This window comes from Erpetoichthys calabaricus, chromosome 2 (genome assembly GCF_900747795.2).
Source record: "Erpetoichthys calabaricus chromosome 2, fErpCal1.3, whole genome shotgun sequence".
NCBI classification, from domain to species: Eukaryota; Metazoa; Chordata; class Cladistia; order Polypteriformes; family Polypteridae; genus Erpetoichthys; species Erpetoichthys calabaricus.
In genome coordinates this window covers 237,140,662-237,156,849 of record NC_041395.2, presented here as the reverse complement: position 1 = coordinate 237,156,849, position 16,188 = coordinate 237,140,662, and the positions used below count along the sequence as shown (strand labels likewise).

At 36.5% G+C, this 16,188-nt stretch overlaps 1 protein-coding gene across 1 annotated transcript in view; it reads left to right on the top strand.

Annotated features, from left to right (window-relative positions):
• The window catches only part of LOC114646896 (disintegrin and metalloproteinase domain-containing protein 12), a 604,012-nt gene that overhangs the window by 315,291 nt on the left and 272,533 nt on the right, over positions 1–16,188 (top strand). Inside the window, 1 exon segment of the mRNA XM_028795286.2 lies at positions 5,106–5,184. Within this exon segment, the coding sequence (XP_028651119.2) occupies positions 5,106–5,184 (79 nt within the window).

Genomic DNA, 16,188 nt, shown 5'->3' with positions numbered 1-16,188 from the left:
ACAGTTTTTTCAAGTGATTAATATTATGACCTGTGGTGGGCTGGCACTCTGCCCGGGGTTTGTTTCCTGCCTTGTGCCCTTTGTTGACTGGGATTGGCTCCAGCAGACCCCCGTGACCCTGTGTTAGGATATAGCAGGTTGGATAATGATTGACTGACTAATATTATGACTGGTTTAGCACAAGGCGTGGTCCCATATTAGAACATGTGTTGTTCAGAGCCCAAGAATGCAGCATCTGGAGGTTCAAGGCATTATTTGAAAATAAATAACTTAAGTTAAAAAATGGGTTTGGAGAACCTCAGAACTGATATTACAACACTGAAAAAACTCTCCAAGATGAAAGTGGAATCAGGCATCTATAATTCAGGGAATTCCATTAAGAAAACATACTGTACATTACATTTTTAAAGTCAAACACAGACAATTCTCTATAAAAAAATGAAACCGACAAATAAATTATTGTAACAAATGAAACAGTAAAATTGCTGGTTTTGTAATTGTCTGATTTGTCAGTTGAGCACTACTCTGAGAAAAAGGGCAACTTAAACACTTCAGAGATAGGAAAAGCTCTAACACATGTCATATGAGTGAGAGGAGCATTCTACCAGTAATCATTATGAAAAGGAAGTAGCCATGCATGATTAATTAAGCGATTTTTTTAGTTTGGATTCTTATAGCTGTCACCTCTGGGGAAAGAACTACTAAAAGGCAGAACTGTGTAATGAACTAATGGGTGCAGATGAGAGGCAGACAACATATCTGAAGGACCCTTTTTCGTGACTGAAAAGTTGGCAAGTAGTCATGTGCTTTGATGAGCAATTGTGACACAAAGCCACTAACTGCCAAAAAGTAAACAATTATAGTGACTTGAAATATATTGGGTTTGAAGCATTACCAACTTACTTTTTTTTATAAACATCCACAATGATGCACATCACAAGACAATATGAAAAAAAACAGGAACTCTTGGATCCCTATTTCATTTTCTAAATAATACAGACAAAGGTTTGTGGGTTGTAATGCTAAGGATGATAAACACACTTGGAGACCACCAAAGATCTCAATAAACAATAGTCTCTGCTTATGTCATCGCTGGAAAAAAGCATGTTGATGGTTAAGGTGTTTTAGTGATCAAACTCATGGGGAGCACTCAGTGAAAAAAACTAGCCCTTCTGGTGTTCTTCATAGCTCTTACATTCCTCTCTAAACTCTCTTTCTGTCTTTAGGATGCTATCTTTTATATATATTTTCGGTCATTTGTGGCAACCCAGAAAAAAATATTGTGGACCCCTTTAAGTTGCACATGAGGTATGGGTAGTGTCTTGTGTGTGTCATCTCACTACAGAAACATGAGCCACAGTATGTAATTTTCTTGTAGTTGGGCCCAACAATTTCCATATCCTTCTAAAGTGTTTTCCTGTAATGGACACCTGTATGACAACAGATGTAAAAGTAACTCAGTCAGTCACTTTTTGTTTCCATTGAGCCTATGACAGAACACACTGTCATAAGGTTTTTCCAGAACCAAGACGAGTGTAATTTATTGTTTCAGATAAATGAGCAATACTTTCCTACTTTATTACAGTAACTGAGAAAGCCTTAGCAATTAAAGGGGGATCAGTAAAGTGGGGCCTTGGGGATAGGCACTCTAAAGCAGATGCAGATACAGATTTTCACTCTTATTGTACTGGAACACACTCTCTCAACCTTCCTTGTGTTTAATAAAGGTGAAAACTCACACAAAGTAACAGTTTGTTTAAACAAATGACAATGTACCAGTTAATTTAATTTGTTGTTTGAAGCTGGATGTGTTACCGGTTTGTGCTAGATGACAAGCAAATAGAAGATGTTGACCTCTGTCTCCTGTATTATCTGTCAAGATTTGTCATCAGTTTTGCCCATAGTTTGGATTGTTTTTTCCCCTTTTGTATTGTTTTTTTTTTTTCCTTTTCTGTTTACAGTTTTATTGAATGTTTTTTATTTTGTTTTGTAAGTACTAATTATTTAATTTAGTTCTTTTTAGTAGGTTAATTCATTTTTCTCCATGTCATGTTAATTACATTATCGCCTTTGACGGTGGAGGAAGTAGGATCAATAATTAGGAAAAAGGGTGCTTTAATTAACCTCATCTCTATGCTCTTGCTTTGTTTTTTGAGTTTTGTCATTATTCATTTATTTCTGGTTTTCTGTTGCTATTTATTTTTTTATTTATTTGTTTTTTCTTATCATTTTTAATTTTGGATTCAGCATTTTGTCTTTGCTTTTGAAATGCAAGTGTTTTTTTTGCATTCTTTTTGGAATTTTGCATTTGTTTTATTTTAATTTTTGCATTTTGGAATTTACTTTTTTAAATATGGAAGTTATATTTGTTAGTCTATACTTTGTGGAACACAGCCCGGATCCAGACAGGCGGACACCGATAGTTCACCCAGCACACGTTTATTATACATAATTTACAATAAAGTGAACACACACAACCCCAGTACTTCCCCAAAGTCCAGGCCTTCCTTCACTCTGCCTTGCTCAGGTCCGCATCCACTCCTCTCCTCCAAGACTTCGTCTTTCTTCCACCCGACTCCAGCCATCGAACGGAGGGAGGCGGCCCCTTTTATATCCACCCGGATATGCTCCAGGTGCCTCCCAATGAGTGACTGCCAGCACTCCCCGTTGTGGCAGAAGTGCTGGCTGTGCACCCAGAAGCATTCCGGGTGTCCCTGGTCTTCTTCCCCTTTTTCTATATTAACTGCTATTTTAGGTAACCTTCATTAGGGTCGCATCCTACATTACTAGGGGTGTGGTCTCCAGGGTTAAGACCTCGAGTTAATCAGCACTACAGGATAGAAGGTACAGTATGTGCGCCAAGCTTTATCTGATCTGTGGATAAATCCTTTAAACTCTAAAAGAAACTCTCTCTTTGTTATTGGTATTCGTGTCTCATGCCTGGCTTTGACTACTTGCTTGATTTTTGACTGAGATTCTTGCCTCTCGTCTGGGTTTCGGTTGTTTCATTTATATTTTATTTGTTTTGTTTTGCTCTTTGCATGCTTCTCCCAGTTTGTCTCAAAAAATTAGTTATCTGTTCCTGTCGAACCAGCATATATAAAACTTAATTTATGAATAATATGATGCTGTTGTGCTACTTTTTTTTTTAATAGGACCATATAATATTACATATTTTAGTAATGTGAGATTTTTCTTTAATATTCTACTATTTCGCATTATCTTTTTTATGGTCATTAGAACGTCTGCTTTTTGACACTGTTCATACCAGTTTATCTGGAGTTTGCATGTTGTTCTTGTGTGATTTTTCTCTGCTTTCCACCCACATCACAAACATGACTATGTTAGGGTTCTGATGTGAGTGTATTCACGAGTGTACCCTTCAATGGACTGGCAGCCTCACTAGGACTGGACTGCTTTACACAGTGCTGTCAAGGCTATGGCTGGTCTTGACAAAATTGTTTCAGAAAATCAATGCATATTTCACATATTACTAGAAATAAACAGCAACCACATCTAAACATTAAATATCTCTCATTTGATTTTAATAATACCATCACCTCACCTTCAGAAACAAAATGAAAATGGATGGATGGTTTAATAATAAAAATCTGAGGCTACTATCAGGAGATAGGTATAAATGCCAAAATTGTTCCTGTTTGTTAGTAGCTCATTTTTGTACTCCCTAATGTACGATTCAGTTTCGCTATGCTCATTTTATCATTATGGTCTGCTGAGGCCTTCATGGCTCTATTACAGTCTCCAGACTCGTGTGTCACAATTAGGAAAACAACCTGTCAGTTACAGCCACGGTGAATGAAGTCTTTACAGCCAGCATGAAAAACTAGCAGCCAGGTCAGCATCATTCTAAAACATGTGTTTCTGATGTTAAGTGGAAAGAGCTTTTATTTCATGCAAGCATGTAATTGTGTAGTGAACAGTTCAGCAGCGAGTGTTACATTTGACTTCATCTTATCCACCTGTGGTTTTTATCACCAAATTCTATTTTTTAAGCATATCCCTTGAGACATTGTGTGAGAAAGTGGGATTGCATATGTACTGTATTCTGATCCTGGTTTTCTCAGCCCTAGAGAAGGCTTAAGTAGTGAACAGCTGGAAAAAAAGTGTCTTGGGACCTTCACACCTAGCCAATGTGCATCGCGTTTGATATATAAATGATTTCTGGATTCTTTTTCTGGTGAATTGCCCATAACCATGTATACTGATACTCTATGTCATTCTTTAAGGTACATCCAATATCCTTATCATCTTTCAGCTTAACTCCCAGAAAAGAGAGAGCACAGCAATATTATCCTCCCACTAGGTGGACATGCAAACAGATAGTCCTGCTGCTAAATGTGTTTCAACTTAGCTGGTAAGGTAATAGGCTGAAACCAGTTGGATTTCCTGTAGACAGCCAGTTCCATACTTTGTACGTCACATTCTGAAATATTGTTATATTAACCTCTTTGGAGAATTAAGTGCATGGACCATATCCAATAGGTAACAGATTAAAATGGAAAAATTATTTAACATGTATCCATGGTACAACAAATCTCTTCAAAGACATCCTGTTTGCTTTATTGGTATATCTAAATTATGAGTCAGTGAGTGTATCCCTTGATGTTTTATTATCCGTCCAAGGTTGTTTTCTGCCCTTTTCCTGGTGATAAAGGGATAGGCTTGAATTTAGTGTGACTTCATAATGAATGCAGCAGGTTCTGAAGGTGGATCGATAGAAAATGTGCAGATTTTTCATTGTGTTCTGCAAGACTGAAATGTACAGTGGATTGCTTGTGAGTTTAATGAACATAATTTGTTCTATTTAAAAGTTAGTATTTTGTGTTATAAAATGTGCAACATAGAATTTAATGCTACTCACAGCTATACAGTCCTGAGTTTATCTATGTGGACATTGCATGTTTGCTCCCTTTTGATTCTTCAGTTGTACGGGAGGTAAGGCTGAAATACCGTAATAAAGAGTATTGATTCGCCTATCATTCATTAAAGGCTCCTGCTTGTGATCATTATGTTACTAACCTGAAGGTTTTCAATGTTATAGCTTTTCTTGTCAATACTATCATTTATTTTCATTTTTGTTACAGGGGACTTCTTTCCAGCCATTATACTGAAAGACACTACATGGAGGATGGAAGAGCTATCACTGTGAATCGAAATTCTACGGTATGTGTGTATACCGTGGGGATAAGGCGGAACAAATTAGACTGTTTGTTTTTCACTTGTTTGCAATTTATCTTTGATATATTTGGTGTTTTTTTAACTTAAGATAATCTTGCATCTTGACCATTAACAGGGTTCTGCAGTCCTTCAGATGCCTCTTGGAAAGAAAATTTTTGTTCCATTTTGATCTTGCAATACTTTAGCTTTGTAAAGATTTGTATACATCCAATGGCCTTTATATACCCAATGTAGGGTTTATAATCCAGATTATATGTCAGTAGCCTGTGTTATTTCCCAGTCAACAGTTAGAAGACAAGAGTGTTAGTAATAACACCCCTTTTCATCCCGGAGTGGTACAGCATACCTTAGGTGGGACTGGAGGCGATCCTCTGGCACGCATATGTGACAATATATACTGTATATGTATAAAACTGAGGAAAATACCAGTTCTCATCCAAAAAAGACTTTTTATTAGGTCAGAGCACTTTTCTATTTAGGACCACTCAGTCCTGAACATGATCACATGATCACAGGGGGTGCTGGAGCCTATCCCAGCTAGCATAGAGCACAAGACATACTAGGGCCAATTTACTATTGCCAATCCACCTAACTTGCATGTTTTTGGTCTGTGGGTGGAAATTGGAGCACCTGGAGGAAACCCACACAGACACAGGGAAAAATGTGCAAACTCCACGCAGGGAGGACTTGGGATGTGATGTCAGATCTTCTTACTGTGAGGCAACAGTGCTACCACTGCACCACCTTGCTGCCCTAAGGCAAAAAATATTCCAAAGGATGATGACCTTAAATCAGACACATATCAACAACAATTACAATTTCTTTCTTGTATAGCCCAAAAAGCACACAAGGAATTCTTCAGTGGGCTTTAATAGGCCCTGTTTTTGACAGCCTGTCAGCCTTGACTCACTAAGAATACAAGAAAAATCTTCCAGAAAAGACCCTTGTAGAGAGTAAAATGGAAGAAATCTTGGGAAATGCAATTCGGAGAGAGACTCCCTTCTGGATAAGTTGGGCATGCAATGGGTGTAAAAGAATGGGGTAAATACAATATACAAAACAGAACACAAATAATCCTCATCACAGAACTAAATGGCCAATCTATCTTTGCCACCTCAGAAATACAATACAACAGTACAAACTACAAGGAAATATAATGTATTCTTGAATACCACTCACTAAATTCAGAACTATCACTATAATAATACAGATTCATATAAATCCATAACAAAAAATCAACGAATTGAAGAACCACTGCCAGATTGCAGGAAAGGAGTCAAACAAACCAGACACAGTCAGAGTCCTGGAAATAATCTCTTAATTAAGCAGGAGTGCAATTAAGAGAGGAAATGGGTTTGGACAAAAACATCCCCACATAGGAGACACCAGGACTGAACTCGAGAACCTATGGAATAGAGCAATAAGGCAAGCAGGGGAGCAGGTTTAAATTATCCAGTAACTGCAATCTTTAACATTACTTAATATGCCAAAACTGTTAGCAAAGAAAATGAGAGTGACAATCATACAATACAACCTGGATGTTTAGCAGCTGTCATAGATGGTGCTGACTGAGGCACCCAGTGTGCAGCAGTGTTCAGGTGGTTCTCAGCTGCTCTTGTAGTTATGGCATACTATAGCTCAGACATCTCCTGGCATGGAGATCTACTAGCTCAGATGTCTCATGACATGAGGATCTCCTGGTGACTGTGTTCCTCCTGAATCTGCTGCAGCCAGCTCATTGTCTGACCTAAATAAAGCTGGTCTAAAGTATTTCAGTTCCAGAAACGGTGCACTTGTCTCTATTTCTAGAATTATTGGGAGCCGTTCGGGTCCACAGTGTACTTCTGACATTTAAACATCACCATTTGATAACATATTTTGGTTATTTGTGCAATTAGGTATGCATGCATGCTAAGCAGTCTGTGCTGTGCAAGCAGTTTTTGCTCATTTAGCCAGTTCAAAGCAGTTTCTTAACCTTTAAGGAAAACACATCAAAGTTTCCCTTAGCTTACAGTCTAAAAATACATTAGCTGAGGAAGCTTACATCCATATGACCTACTTAAACATATTTAATAAACATTGATTATCTTTATAATAAATATCAAAGATGAAAAATAAAAAGTTAACAATTACTTTCTTAACAATGTTGCTACAATAAAAAAATCTTATTTCCCGACAATATCCCATCCATTTTCTCCCTCAGTTCAACTGATGAAGATAGGCTTTATAAAATACATGATGGCAAAAAATAATTTTTACTGAACAAGAATTGTGGTGTGTTGCATATGTTTTTAGAAGTGTGTGCTGCTCACAGTCTATGGTTTGATGATGAAAGTCAATTTAGCACAGCAGCACAAGATAAAATGAAAGGAAGGTCAAATGGGAAATAATTTACAACAGCAGCTGATATGCTGGTGCATTGTTCATTTACCCAAATTACATGATGTATTTCTTACTGTCACCAACTTCTACATAGGTGGCTAAATGCTTTTGATTCATGGTTTTAGCATTGCCATTTTTCATTGCAAAGACACAAAGAGACCAGAAAAAGGTTTGGGGAACCACCCCCTATATTGTACAACGTACAATACAACAGAAATCACAATTTCAAGAAATGGCACCAGAATAATGTCTGGTACCATATCCAAAAAAGGGATAACTAAAGAGAAAAGGTGCTGGGCTTTTATAGTAGCCAGGAAGGAAGAGGTGGAGTCCAGTAATTGAGGCCGGAAGTGACCTCGGTGGGAGGCGTGGTTAGGAAAGGGAAGCAGGAAGTAGAGGAACTTTATGCTGGTTTCTCTTTGGGAGATCTGTAGGAGAGGGAGAGGAAAGGTTAGTGCATTTCGAAAAAACCTTGTGTTCCACCCTTGGTAAGCCCTTAGCCTGCCTCCCAAGCACATGTGTGTGGCACCGTGTATTTAGTTTTGGCACTTATTATGTTATTTGAACTCCATTAAAATGAATATAGCCTGACATTATCATGAATGTGTGTGTAAGTGTCATGTATTGGTATATTCTCCATAATTAGTTCATTCAACACACTCATTACTGCATGAGTAGGCTCCAGCTGTATGCATGTCTGTAATTAAAGAGTGGGTATTTTCAGTCAGTAAGTAACCATTCTTATTTTATTTTGATAAATATTTTCATTCATTATGTGTATTCTTTATTGGTTTTTAACTGTATTACAGTGCATGCCCATTCCAGTGTAGAAAGAAACATATAGACATCCTAAATCAAATAGTACTGCAACGAAACATACAAGCTGTTGAGTCTATTAAGGGTTAAAGAAGTAAATAATTTATGCTTCAGATGCTTTATTTTATGAAGAAATTCATTGGTGGAGTGTAATATAGGATATGAGAATGTGTTAGTAATATTTAGGAAAATTACTTAAAAGACTTTAGATGTGCTGGGGTGCATTACGTTTTCATCAAATGCAAATATTAGGCTTCTATAGTCTGAAAATTTGCTGTCAGACATATGTTCAGCAAGTGATTAGAGTCGTATAGCAGGGGATAGCTTTAGTATGATGGCGTGACACCACATAACTTCAAGTCAATGAGCAGGTCTGTTGCTGAATCTTGTTGTCTCCATGTGGGTCAGTCAGATTGCACGACCTGGATTGGCAGGATATGGTGGATTACACGCGCCCCTACTGACTGTTCAGCACAGTTTCAAATAGATTTTTATAACAACTGAGTTGGCAGATGAAGCTTCACGTAACAGTGGTGAATTGTGGATTTCTGTACATCCCTTAAGTTTACCTTAATGTAGCCAAGATGATGTGGCCAGATTAGATGACCTTCTAAATTAAAGAACTTCATGTTTTTTTTTAACAATTTATTTTAGTTGTAGTGGTTAGATAAACAAAAATATCAGGTTGTATAAACTGTCACTTGTCTCATACCATCAGTATGCATGAATGAAAATGAAATGTTAGCATGCTTCTGTTAATGTTTAAATGCTATTGGAGTCTGGCATTTTAGGTGAATTCATGAGAAGTTTAATATTTCTGTCAGCAAAGCCCCTTTCACACATGCAGTTTTATTCACAAATACTTTACCAGGAAAAGATATAAGTAAACATTGAGTCAAAATGTTGATCCAAAGGGCTGAAAGTGCATAAGGGTGATGCCAGCTAGCATTTCTGTAAAAGTTAACTTGGCAATGTTTCAACATTTTGAGGAAATGGCTTAAATGAATAACACCTTCCTCATTCTACCTTTGTGTGGACTTTTTATGAGCCTGGTCAATAAGAGTCTTCCCAGTGAAGTTACCCAAAATTAATCAAGTCAAAATGACATGGAACAGCTACAATCTTCAGTCATTTTTGACAATTTTTTGTAATTCTTATACCAAAAAGTAGACTTTGTCTTTGTATCTGAAAAGAAATTCTTTTTGCAATATATTTACATGTAACAGTTTGTGGAACAGAAAAATCATTTAGTAAAATAAATGTGAAAGGACATATATGTTAGTTGCATATTTACCACGTTTAGTTCACTGAACTAAGATTTTTGAGCATGAGAATGGACTGTCAAAGTTGTTATTAGGTTCCGACAAAATGATTGCCGACTACAACTGCTGTTCACTAATATACAGCACATAACTGACAGGCTTATTGTAAATAAAGGATTTTATAGTCAAGACATTTGATGTTATTTAAGGTACTCAAAAGCAATTTAAATAGTGAGTGGGGAGCCATATACAGTACCTGTGAATAAGTATAATGACAATATCCTTGAACTTATATATTAATTAGTTCAAGCCTTTTATTGTCAAAATATATTTAGGGTATAAATTATGAAATCCAATAAAACATACCATTATTGGTAGTGATGTAAAATGATGAGGAATTGTATGGATTTATGTTCAAGTTACTGTATTTTTTTAATTGTAATGTGTTTAGTAAGACAGAAAATCATGCACTCTGTAGAAATGGTCAGCGGCATCTGACATAATATCATATCACATAATCTTTGACTTTACTTGGTTTAAAAAGTCTGGGATTGTTATCTTTTACATATACTTTAATAGAAAAGATGTTTTACAATGTCAGATTTTTAAAACAACGCCAAAAGAGAATTTTTTTTTTTTTTACTTTAGCATCAGATTGCAACAGTCAAATACCAGAGAGCTTACGAAGCAATAATTTTACAGTTGGTGTTGATTTTGGAAGTGTAAAAGCAAATAATAAAGCAATAGATTCTGAAATGGTTGTAACTCATTTTACTCTCCGTGACTAAATATTGGTTTTATTTGTGTAGCTGGCAGAAAATCAGAAGGCTTGATTCATAAGTTGGTTTAAAATGTCTAATAAATGTTGCACCAATTGAATCGTTAATATTATAGTGGTGCAATCTTCGGACAGAATGTAAATATTGCCTTGGTGTAAAATATCTGCAATGTGGCCCCTTAATCACAAAAGGATGTCTGATTGGATAGAATATCTGGCTTTTGTTTTTTCAAATGATTAGTATTCATTTAAAAGAAAATAACTAAGATCTTATAAGAGTTTTTATGAAATGATGTGTTTTAACATTACTATTTTCCACCCTTGGCTACGTTAACTATTTGGTTTATCTGTGACAGCCAGGCACAGCACATTTTCATGCAACCCAAAATGTGAAACTTGGCAGTAAACTAAAATAATGTCTAGACCTTGTTTTAAAATTAAGAGCATTGTATTTTACTGCTTGTTTAGGAATAAAAATATTGGACTAGACTTGGATGAATGACCAAGTTCTGCTACATGATACTTTTTTTTAAAAAAAATCCAGTAATAAAAATAACACTGTACTATTTGAAGTATAGGGCAAAGTTTATGTTTTTGGAACTTAACCTCAAGAGCTGGTGTCTTCCGCCAGGATCCAACCCTGTACAATTGTGCTAGTCCATCACAGGATGTCATTTCCATTACTTTGCTTTATATACTTATAGGTTGGGTGCCACTGCATTATAACGGACAGTTCTGGGTTTAGTGGTGTCTGTAACTGCCTGTTCTTAGCTTCCACACAAGCGGAATAATTCCACTAACTCCCTATTTGAACTTGTTGATGAGAAAGAATATTTCAAGATATTAGTAGCAAATTACGACCTCTGAAGCACTGGTAAGTGTTATTGCCGTTACCAAAACTAAATCGAAATATGTCGCTAACGAAAAAATAATCATGACGTTAACCAAAATAAAAATGAAATTTTTTTCTAAAAACTAGAACTAATCGAAAATGAGAAAATAAAAACAAAAACAAAAGTTTTTTTGTAATTTTGCAAAAATATAAATATTAATTAAAACCACTCGGTCGTAAATTTTGTTAGAAACAAGCATTGATTTGTGTAGAGTACATCTCGCTGCTGTTGTCTGAATATGTGGATTTTGTTGATCATTTCATCCATCGGTGTTTTCCTACTAGAACTGACAGTGAATACCAAAGCCTCATCGCTTGGGAATGACTTATTCTGTGCATTTCTTTGGCCACAATTGACCGTCAATCACAGATTGCCCTTTGTTAGCAAATGGCAGACAACTTTCACCAAATATCAATAAAAAGGCACTTAAACTCCAACATGTCACACGTATAATTTGGAAGATATAGATACATTTTTAGAAAATTAGAGCCATGGAGGATTTTTCAAGATCCAAAAGCCACTCCCACACTTCATATTCAGTCAGTAGTTAGACTGCTAAATATACACCAAAGAAGGTAGGAATTTTAGCAATTTAACCTTACTCCGCACAGATATTAGTTGTTTGAATATGGCACTTTTGCAGTGACATATTAAGCAGATGTGTAGCATGCAGTCTATCGAGCTGACGTTATACATATACGTTTAAGTTTTAATCAGGTTATTAGTACTGGTTTTTCAACATACGTAGTGCAGTGTCGCAGAGCTTCATCAGTAGCAAATGTATGGACTGCAGTAATCTTAATATATTTAGAATGCCACAGCATTGTAGAATTTTAAACAGGGGATCGTGACATGCTGTGCTCGGGAGTTCATCAGCAGTGTTAATGCTGAAGTATGCCACCCCGCTTAGAATTTATTTCAGTAGAGCAGATATGACTATCATTAGGCTTGTTAAAATAAACTCTGATGTGGATCTGTGTGCAGTGAACTATCTTTGTCTAACATTACCATGCTTAACATATGGCTCATCAGTGGTAAATTTTTAGAACTATCTGACTCATTGCAGATTGTAATCTTGATAGATCATGCACAAAAACAAAACAAAACAAAAAAAAACTTTAAGAACTTTGCATCTCTAAAGGAGGTGGCTTCATCTTGTGTGTTTACATTGCAGCCTGTGTTTTTTAGATCTGTACTGAACAGCAAACAAACAGCAATTAAATGGTGAATGTAGTCAAGCACTTGGCTATAAAAATGAAAACTAAATCCACCCTTATCCTCTTCATTGCTCGGACTTGTTGCAGTTTAAAGTAACAGATAACAGAGTTCTAAGGTGAAGCACAATTTGAACAAATAATTGCTAGTCCCGCCGAACTCTCCGAAGTTGATTGGCGTGCTTGGCTGATTGCATTTTCAAGTGCAAATGTGAGCATGTCAATCAAGTGCTTCATTCACACCTCAGAGCAGGAGGAGGACAGCATCTGCACCCAATTGGTGTTATAAAGGGAGACTACATGGTAGAGAGGGATGAGAATGAGAGAAGAAGCAAAGGAATCAAGAGAAGAAGGAATAGAGGTTGTGGCAAGAGAAAAAAAAAGAGACTGGATCAAGGAGGAGTCCGTGTGAATGAGATGGAAGATGGCCCCTATAGTAGCACATAGTGCTTGAGGGGTAGGAGTCACTCCTGCTAAGTAATTTTGGAGAGCAGGAGTGACTGACCGCTCCAGCTGGGCTCTGGCGTAAAGCCAAGGATTTGCAGCAGGAGTCAGAGGAGCAAGGCTCAGTGTGGTGCCCTCCCAAGAGCCTGGGACTGGCAATGGGGACCTGAGCTGCGTTAAGGTTGATTGTGCAGTGGATGTCTCCTCTGGCTGCTGAAATCCTTCAAGATCTGGAGCATTGCACCTTTGAACACTTTATTTGATTGTTGTTTTAAATAAAAGCACCCAACACTTTGCACCAACCGACTGCTGACTATGTGTGCCCTCATTTGCCCAGCTCATCCTCAAGAACGTCCCCAGTGGTTCCAGGTTCAAGACACTTCTGGAAGCAATCAGGGATCGAGGAGCCAACCTGGGCCATCACAGTGACATCAGAGCACACTTGCTATTTGATTCTTGTGTTGTCTGATTATACTGAAAGGCTTGAACTGTCACATTACAGGATAAAATGGAGTTCTGTCACAGACAGTTGAACTGTATGGATTAAATTGATATATGCAACATGAATTTATATACAATTTGACAGCCACAAAGAAAACCGTGTTTAACACCTGCAAAACTGTATCCATGTGCACATTTTTGGTGTGGCAAAAACTAAAAGTTAATTGCTGAAAAACTAAATGCAAACAAAAAAAAGAACAAAAACTAAAACTAGAAAATGACTATAAACTAAACTAAATAAAAAATAAAATCAAAAACTAAATAAAGAGGGTTAATTAGCAGTTGAGAAGGGAACGCAGTGTTTGAGTATTTACACCTAGAGACTGCAGTTTCTTACCATAATACAAAGCATGTATAATGTTATTTTCAGGTGACAACAGAAATGCTGTAAAGTGTGTGTATGTCATGTGTTTGTGTCTACTGATGGACTGATATCCAGCCTAAGATGGGACCTTTATCTTGCATGTGTTGCTGTTGGAGTAGTAGTCTGATATATAATATATATCTCTCTATATATAAAAGAAAATCCTGGAATGGAAAAGCAAGTCTACGATACGTGATCTTCTCGGAAGACATTTTAAACACCCACGAGACCAAAGACACGCCCTATTTACAATCTATCAAATAGGACAATAGGCAGCAAACATTCATTCTTGTGAAGGATTTGAGCACACACAGATCCAGGGCTCTCAGCGCATATAAAGCGTATAAGGACAGTATGATATAAATGAAATGTCGACATCTAAACGAAGAAGAAAGCAGCGCGGAAAAAAAAAAGAGCAAAAAAGAATAATCGAGGTGCAAATTCAGAAAATAAAGAAAGTAATTATCAGCCCAGAACAAGTGGAATTGAAGAAAAAGCACATCCAATCCGGCTCAGAATTAAAAGACAATGAGTAAAAGACAAAGTAGAACTTCATAAAGACTTTTACAAACGTTGGCACTAAACACATGTAGAGCAGGTTACAGACAATGAAACCAGTGAAATTAGAAAGGCTCAAAAAAAAAAAAACATTGCCGCTATACACATGTGGAGAAAGGATATGAAAGTACGAAAATTAGAAAATATAAAAAAAGAAAGTAAAGATCGCATTAGCGCAAACAAACAAACTGCCTCATTTAACTATACACCAGTCTAACTTTGGTTTTGCACACTAATTACTATACTATTGCACCTTAACACTTAATTCTACTTTATTCACATAATTTTACTTATTTATTATGTTCTACTATACTGTTATCTTTCAATCTATGACTTTTTGTTAATCTAACTGATATTCTTCTAACTTTGCACAGTTTTTGATAAGCGGATCAGGATGCATTTCACTGCGTGTTGTCCTGTATAACTATGCATGTGACAAATAAAGAATCTTGAGAATTTCAAAAACAGAGTTTACCGCACATGCATTTATTGGTTACTTTGTTCATGTATATATATATTTGTCTGTCTGCTTATTTAAAAAGCTAAATTTACCCCAGGAGTCAAAAACGTTCTGTCTAGCCCTTGTACAAAAAACTAGACAAAAGCTGGGGTATCACCTTGGTAACCCCATGTACTTTTGGAAATGTGAGAGGAAAATAGCACAACTTTACAGACAGGAGTCCAATGCAGAACTCTACTTACTTTTTTACTTTGTAAAAAAAAAAAAATTATTGACTGCTGATGATGTAGGTCGTTGTGTCTGTGCTGAAATTCCAAACAGAGAAACTTATCCTGACCTCATTAAAAAGATTCAGCATATTGGGACTTGCAAGATTACAAATATTGTTTTTATAGAAGTTCTGAAATAAAAGTGAAACTAATGAAATAGGAACAATTCAAAGAAAAAAAAAATCTTAAAAGTGTGTATCCGGAAAACCAAACACGGGGGTTAGTGAGCGAAGCCCCCTAGTATGTGTGTGTATATATATATATATATATATATATATATATATATATATAATGTGTGTGTGTGTGTGGATGTTTAAAAGACTGCTGAAGTTGCGTTGAACTCCAGTTCATTGTAGGATGGTGTACTGACACGCTTTCTGGCTGAATTAATGATCTGGTATTGTTTGAGGGATGCATTTCTATACAGTTTAACTGTATTTACTTTGTATATTAAAGTTCCACTTTGAAATTGAGGATATTTTGATATTGTAATGCTGCCTTCAAGAGCTGACCCAATGGATTCCAGCTCAATTTATGCTGTTTTAGTAGCTTTTTTCCTTGAAAGGACTGACAACTTTTAGCCACATAAAGATGGAAAGAAGCATGCGACTATGCAGAGTTTCCATTTTTGTAGGCATCCCTCCTATTGATGATGTCATGTCAGGTCATTCTTTTGGTGGTTCTTCCCTGAGTGATGTAACTTGTCCAGCGCCACTGCAATATTATTACATTACTATTTGGTTCTTTTATCTTTATATCCACCCATTCCTTCAAGTACATGTATGTAGGAGGCAAGGGTAACAAACATTATGCTAGAAGCGACTCTAGATGGGTTTCCACCAGTCTACAGGACACACTCTTCCTCATCACAGGTCACTTAATAGTCGCCAGTAACCCCTAATATGCACGTATTGAGGATGTAGGAGGAAACCCATGTGAACTCATAAGAATTTACCTTGCTAAAGTCTGAAGTTGTTTCAGATAAAATCCATTTGGATGCAACTATCTGTAATTTACTGAGGACAGATTTTTTATTATTGTGTAACAA